The following is a 6,954-nucleotide window of genomic DNA, read 5'->3' on the forward strand; positions in this document are numbered from 1 at the left end:
GTCAAGCGCGCTATATGTGGTCGCATAAGGATGCGTTGCAGTTGCACTGCCGGTAACACCTTTCCTTGATCTAAAGCTTGGTTTGTCTTTAAATTTTCCTTTACCTATATTCGACAAGAAATCCAACCAAATCTAACGTCATGATTTATTGAATAAATATATTCGTCGTTGTCGACGCCTCACTCGCTGGTCTCGGCCAGCTCAACAAGTACTTACTGACCACTGTGGAAAAGTGTGAGCTTATCGATAGGCCACGACCCAGAAAAAAATCACCATCTCTCCTGGTGCAAATCGCCATTGCCAACCAGCTTTTTCGCTCCATAAACACCGCCAATTGACCATTACCTCTCCGATTGTACAAGAAGATCCGCACGTAAATCCTACAGAATGGGTCGCGAACTGCAGAAGAAGAAGCGCCGCGCCGGTCGCAAGCCGGTGCGCCAGTCCAACAAGACAAAAAAGATTCTCAACCCGCGGGGCAACAACATCATTGCCGAAAACTGGTACGTCCATGTTACTCGGCAGCTCGATATCCACTGAACGTCTCAAGTTTGGTTGACTGAAAGAACTAGGGACAAGAAAGCGACACTGTCGCAAAACTATCGCCGACTCGGTCTCGTCTCTCGTTTGCGCGCGCCCACTGGCGGCGTCGAGAGCCCTCTCGACAAATCTTCCATAGCTGCCCTCCGCGCTGCCCACTCGGCCGCCGACGCCGCGTCCTCCTCTCCGTTTGCAATCGAGAGCACCGAAAAGGCCATCATCTCTGAAGTCAAAGTCGAGCGCGACGCTTCCGGCAAGATTATCCGTGTCATCCGCCCTGGCGGCGAGAACCCGCTCAACGATCCCCTGCGGCCGCTCGACAACGACAGCGACGAGGAGGAAGTCGTTACTGAGCTAGACGATGGTAGCTACAAGAAGAACAAGAAGCGAAGGGAAGAGCACGAGGAATGGGGCGGCATACACGATGGAGAGGATGAAGGCATGACGGATGTTGTGCGTGAGCTGGTGGAGCAGGCCAGGAACCCGGCGCCGAAAAAGACGAGGCATTTGAGTGAGAGAGAGGCCGAATGGCTGGAGAAGCTGATTGCCAAACACGGCGACGACACGAGGGCGATGGCGCGGGATGCTAAGCTCAACCCGATGCAGCAGACAGCGGCGGACATAGCACGCAGACTTAAGAAGCTGAATGCGTGAGAGGACGATCGATACAAGTCAATCGCGATATTTGGGGGCACTGGTTGTAAATCCATGTTGGGGCTATCTCATCAAAATTAGGCGTTTCATGGGGAGTTTTCGCATTGCTTCTGCGCTTGGTTTTTATGTCATGAAATGATTTATCTAGTCAAATGAACCATTAGTACATGTTTAGGGAATGGACAGTGAGGGAGCTGAGATAACTATGCACATTGAGAACAAATTTGTTATTTCCTCTCATGTTCCCAGAAAAGGCGCCTCGTGCCAAGACCGGCAACTGTCAGGCTGCCTCTGTCCACAGAGCTAGAGTTTCTCCGGTAAGACGGGAAAAACGGTAGAAGAAAAGACAAAGCGAAAACAAAACGAAAACAAAACGAAATTCTCGAGAATGAAGATTGCCACTTTTATGCTTTTCGCTGTCCGTCCGAAAATCGGGAAGATTCTGGCTAATCAGCCGCAGGCAGCAGACAAGCGCCAGCCACACCTCAATGATTTACTAGTAAATATTGCGCCTTGCAATGCACCACATCATGATTGCCGCAGACTCCACCGCCACAGTTGGCGCGTGTCTCTGACCAACATCAAGCGCTGCAATCTGGCCCTCTAGTATCCATTTTGAACCTTGCAACTAATCGCTTCTAGGACCCAAGTACCTATTTACCCCTGATTCAAATCATTATTTTACGAATCTAGTTACGATTACTTGTGCTTCCTTCTCTGTACTACCCCAGTCTTTCTTTCCCCTGGCTACCCGGGCCGATCTCGCTGCCCTGACCATAATCTGGCGTGGCGCCGATGGTGTCATTCTGAAGAGTCATGCACAATTGCGTGTACTTTGCAACTCGACAAAACCATTAAGGGGCTTTTTATTTCTGTGTTAAGACTGAGTTGTCCCCTTCAGCTACAAGCACCTGTCCATAACGCTCTGAAAAATGTGTCGCTTTCTGGTATGGGCGCATGTTAAACTTTGGCTAAAGAGCTGCTGCTGACGGTATTAGGTATACAAAGGCAGCGATGAGATACTGCTCTCCAAGCTAATCCTCGACCCAACACATTCGATCCTTAAGCAGTCTTTTGATTCGCGACTACGACTGGTATTGCGCCCAGTCACTTTCTTTCTTCCCGCGGGCCCTCGGCTGACGCTTCAAACAGGACACGCGACGAGGGCAGAACAATGCCGATGGCTTCGGTATCGGTTTTTACACAGACCCAAAGTTAGGCTCCGCGCCCTGCCTATTCACATCGACAACACCCGCATGGAACTGCGCAAACCTTCAGCGCATTGCGTCAAAGACCGCCTCTCGACTCGTATTTGCCCACGTCCGCGCCACGACCGAAGGCTCCACAAACGAGGACAATTGCCATCCTTTCACACACGGTAGCTTGATGTGGATGCATAATGGTGGCCTCGGTGGCTGGAAGTATATTAAACGCCGACTAGGCAGCCAGCTTGCGGACAAGTGGTACTTGGGCGTACAAGGTGGTACTGATAGCGAGTGGGCTTTTGCCCTCTTTCTCGACACCCTAGAACGTCTCGGCCATGACCCAAGCGCATGCCCTCCCACAGGCTTCGGCCCAACCGTTTTACGCAGAGCTCTCGAGAAGACGATCGCCATGATCAACGAGCTCACAGACTCCATCCCAAAGGAGATACTCGAAAGCGAGAATGTCGACACACGCAGTCTGCTCAATTTTGCCGTCACAGATGGCTACAGCACCATCTGCACGCGATACATCAGCAGCGCACGTGACGAAGCTGCTAGCTTGTACTATTCTTCGGGAACACGGTGGGAGACGAGAACAGGCGCTGCCGACGACAGACAGTACCACATGGAGCGCCAGGATAAGGGTGCCGACATTGTCCTAGTGGCGAGCGAACCTCTAACGTTTGAGCGAGGTGAGTTAATGACGTTCACGACTGCGCAAGCCGTAGCCGTAGCACACAATGTGGTTCTAACTCGCGCTTAGAGAATTGGGTCAACGTGCCCACCAACTCTATTTTGACTATTCACCGGCAGACGGTCATGGTGCATCCAATTCTTGACAAGTACTATGAAAGGGACCCCTTTCATGTGCGCTCCAGCGCATTTGTGCACACGAAAGGCCTTGTGTCAAACGAAAAACCTCCAAGCGGGTCGCTCAGTCCCAGTATTGATGCACCTTCATCGAGCATCTTTGAAAACATTAAGAGCATTGGGCAGTCATCTCTGTCACGGAGCATAAGCCCAGATTTTGCGCGCGTCTCTTTGACCCCGACAGGCAGCCGGCCGCTTCTGACTACTCACCGCAGCAAACCGTCTTCATAGAGTACGGCCGGCGCAGCACTATGAAAAGCCACGCTATGCTAGTGGACGCAGGATAGCTTGAAATACAGAGTTTGGCGGCGTGGCTTGGGTGACGAGGGAGCGGGCGTTACTGAGCCCGTGAGAAGGCGTTGTGGCGGCTCGTATAGAAATGTTTCTTGACAAAATGGGGACGAGGAAGCTGTGAGGGTTGGTGCTTGAGGGACTTTAGTCACAAGATAATCCTTATGGTTGCTGATGATGGTGGAATTGTAGCTGCCTCCTCCCTGCTGGTTCGTCGGCCGCTCGCCTCTATATGTCTACTTCCTTACACGTGACCCCCCTGCACCCTTTCCCTGACAGAAGCAGTGAAAAGTCTGACTGCGTGTATATCATAGTAGTGTCTTTTTAGGCTGATAGGGAAGAAGACTGTCATTGTAACACCATTACTCCCTGGAATGTATTTTGGTCGGGAAAACGACGAGTTTTGCTTACCTACGCGGGAGGGGGGGTGTTTTCTGACATGCCCTCTGACAGATTTTCGTAGATAAAACATTGTTAAGGCCTGTTGCCATGGATTTGGGCTTCTCGGATAGGATGTCAGAAGTTTTTTTAATATGCTGAAAAGTGCGAGTTCCTTGCAACATGCCAAAAAATTATGCCAGATAGCAAAATACGTCAGAGGGCATGTCAGAAAACACCCCCCTCCCGCGTAGGTACCCAACCGCCGTGCTCCAAGCGGCAAGAAAAGCCAGACAAAAAGCTACAAGTTGGCGTTCGATTAGGGCAAAGCATGCAGGTACAACAGGTGACTTTGGTGGTGACTTTGGTGGTGACTTTTATGGTGACTTTTATGGTGACTTATGTGTCAAGGTAGGAACAAGCCACCTGTTGGCTTGCCTCATGGACCGGTCAGCGGCGTTTCGGCAAATAAGTTTAAAGATTAAAAGAAACTATCGGCTCGGAGAAACGATGATAACGTAAAGTCTAGTTTTCGTATTCCCTTCCCATTCCGCAGACGCGAGAAGCAGCACATCTTTGCACAACAAAAGCAGTCCGCTATGTGAACCAAACAAGATGGTGTGCTGTTTCGCCGCTTTGCAGTACACTGGCTGCATGCATCGCTCGGTATTCAAAATCGACTGTACAAGAGACTGCGAAAGCCGCTGTGAGCCGCAAGAACTGATCTTGGAAGCACTGGTGTGCGTTCCCTGCGAGCGCTGTCTTGAAGCGCGAGCGGACAGGAGGATACTCGAGCGCGCCCTTATAGTCAAGCGTGCAGAGCTGCTGGCTCTCGAACTGCAAGAGGCACAAGAAGGCGGGGCACCGTGTCCTCCGCATTTCCTGTACATGACGAGGACCCGCGTCCACGAGAATCTCGAAGTTGCGTCGGTTGAGTTTGCGGCTCGACTCGCTCGGGCCAGTTACGCGGAGAGTTGGACCTTTGAGGTGGCAGAGCTGGTCTGGCAGCTCAAGCATGGGAAATGCAAAGACGTAGCGGCCGTTAAGCGCAAATTGAACCAGCTCATGAAGATGAGTACCTGGAATCTTAAAATCATCAGCAAGTCGAGCTGGAGTCGTGACGCCGTCGACTCGTCCGAAGAGAGCAACGCCGCGGCGACGAACGAGGATCACAATGTGGGAGTGACAGAGAGCGTAGGCACATCAACAGATTCCCTAGCAACGACTTCGATCTCGTCGACAGCGGATCGTGAGCTAATGACGCTTCCGCCACTATCGATCGGAACACGACCGCCGAGAACGAATCTGTCCGGCCGGGAGCTGATACCTCCGCCTCCATCACCGGCTCGAGCAAGATTGCCGCACAAGTCTCCATCACCATCTTCGTCTGCATTGCAGCCGTCACCCCAGATACCGACTCGGACAGAGCCACCGACAACGAATCTGTCCTGCCGGGAGCTGATGCCCCCGCCTGCATTACCGGCTCGAGCTAGACTGCCGGACAGGTCTTCATCGCCATCTTCGTCTGCATTGCAGCCGTCATCCCAGATGCCGCTTCAGACAGAGCCGCCAGAGTCGAATATGTCAATGTCGCCGCCGTCTTCGATCTTGGAGCTGACTCCTCACATTCCAACCGAAGCAGGGTCATCACCAAGGTCGGAGACGTGTCAATCACCGCAGGCGTCAACATCGCCCGTACTCTGGCAGCTGTCACCGCCCCTGACCCAAACAAGGGTTTGACATCTGTACTCTTTCAGTTTCGATTTGTTAGTCTCATTGTGCCATTACATGCACTTCTGCGAGCAATGGCTCCACGGGCAGTGCTACGATGTCTGAACCGAAGCCGTCGGTATTAATGCAGGCTTCTCGGCATTTCTTGACGCGAATCTTCCAACTCGGTTGCCTACGGCTCTGACAAGGTTTCGGAACCAACTCCGCGTCATGACATTCGGTTTTTCTATACGGACCAAGTCGACACTACCATGAGGGGTGAATCAGGTATGGACGAATCAGTGTCTTTTATTGAATGCTGGTCCTGATGATACAGATTTGTAAAGACACGTGGTGGGTGTATGAACTGCCGATCATTGGTGTTGGGTTGCAGTGAGGAGAAGGCTGGACGGCGGACCGCGGGTGGCCCCAACAAGGTAGAGACTTTTTCCTAGCGTTCTTGTTGATGTCTTTTTGTTTCTTGTTTAAAGATTGGAATAGGGGATTAATGATGGGGTAATTGGTGCCAAGGCTAGCTTGTGCATTTGGAGATCGAGTTGTTATGGTTTAGGCTTATGAGTCGATGTTTGTCTTGGCAGAGTTTTCTTTGGCGAGGCAGCAGACAACTGTAATGGCTATTAATAGAGTTCTTTCAGAAATCGATATTGTGTGAAATTGGATTTATCGTTGTACAATGGCCTCACTCTTGTTCATGCTGGAGGCGAGACGCGGGAGGGGTGTCGCAACATGGAAGGCGACATGGCGCTGTTTGGGCTGCGGCCGAGGAAGCCAGAACAAGGCAACTACTCGGACGAAACGGCATTGAAGATTATGTTTTGATGGCAAACAGAGTACAGTCATCCATGATGTAGTGAGTAGTAATGGCAATGTAACCGTCTGAAGCATTCGACTGAGATCTACAGGAGACCATGTCCCGTTACAATTTCAAGTTGAACAATGCAAACACCAAGACGTACAGGCTGTGTCGTGGTGTAGACGCCCACACAATATGCCCAACGTCATCCATCAAAGTCTGCCTCGCAATGCATCATTATGCCCATGACGGGCGAGCATCGAGCACAGGGGGCGTGCTGGACGGGCCACATATCATCCGATGCCAGCAAGTTTAAGAAGTAAAAAACACGTTATTATGCCAGAGTACTGACATGTCCCAAGTCTTGGACAACGGGCAGTGCTGGCCAACGAGCGTCGCGCATACACTGGTACGTTTCGTTCTATCTGGGACCGGGCCGTACCTGGGGCTAATATATATATATATATATATATATATATATATATATATACG

The 6,954-nt window shown here is 51.3% G+C and overlaps 3 protein-coding genes across 3 annotated transcripts; all 3 read left to right on the forward strand.

Annotated features, from left to right (window-relative positions):
- Nucleotides 1-387: 387 nt before the first annotated feature.
- Nucleotides 388-1,194, forward strand: BBA_02588 (Nop16-like protein; the record flags this gene model as incomplete). The annotated part of the gene is made up of 2 exons (XM_008597685.1): nucleotides 388-503; nucleotides 573-1,194. The coding sequence occupies 2 exons, from the start codon at nucleotides 388-390 to the stop codon at nucleotides 1,192-1,194; spliced, it is 738 nt and encodes a 245-aa protein (XP_008595907.1).
- A 932-nt stretch (nucleotides 1,195-2,126) lies between these two features.
- Nucleotides 2,127-3,500, forward strand: BBA_02589 (Dug3p-like protein; the record flags this gene model as incomplete). The annotated part of the gene is made up of 4 exons (XM_008597686.1): nucleotides 2,127-2,141; nucleotides 2,193-2,288; nucleotides 2,347-3,091; nucleotides 3,163-3,500. The coding sequence occupies 4 exons, from the start codon at nucleotides 2,127-2,129 to the stop codon at nucleotides 3,498-3,500; spliced, it is 1,194 nt and encodes a 397-aa protein (XP_008595908.1).
- Nucleotides 3,501-4,553: 1,053 nt separating this feature from the next.
- Nucleotides 4,554-5,431, forward strand: BBA_02590 (uncharacterized protein; the record flags this gene model as incomplete). The annotated part of the gene is made up of 2 exons (XM_008597687.1): nucleotides 4,554-5,132; nucleotides 5,237-5,431. 2 exons carry the CDS (start codon nucleotides 4,554-4,556, stop codon nucleotides 5,429-5,431), a joined length of 774 nt encoding a protein of 257 aa, XP_008595909.1.
- Nucleotides 5,432-6,954: the final 1,523 nt, after the last annotated feature.

This window comes from Beauveria bassiana (assembly GCF_000280675.1).
Source record: "Beauveria bassiana ARSEF 2860 unplaced genomic scaffold BBA_S00005, whole genome shotgun sequence".
Classification (NCBI taxonomy): domain Eukaryota; kingdom Fungi; phylum Ascomycota; class Sordariomycetes; order Hypocreales; family Cordycipitaceae; genus Beauveria; species Beauveria bassiana.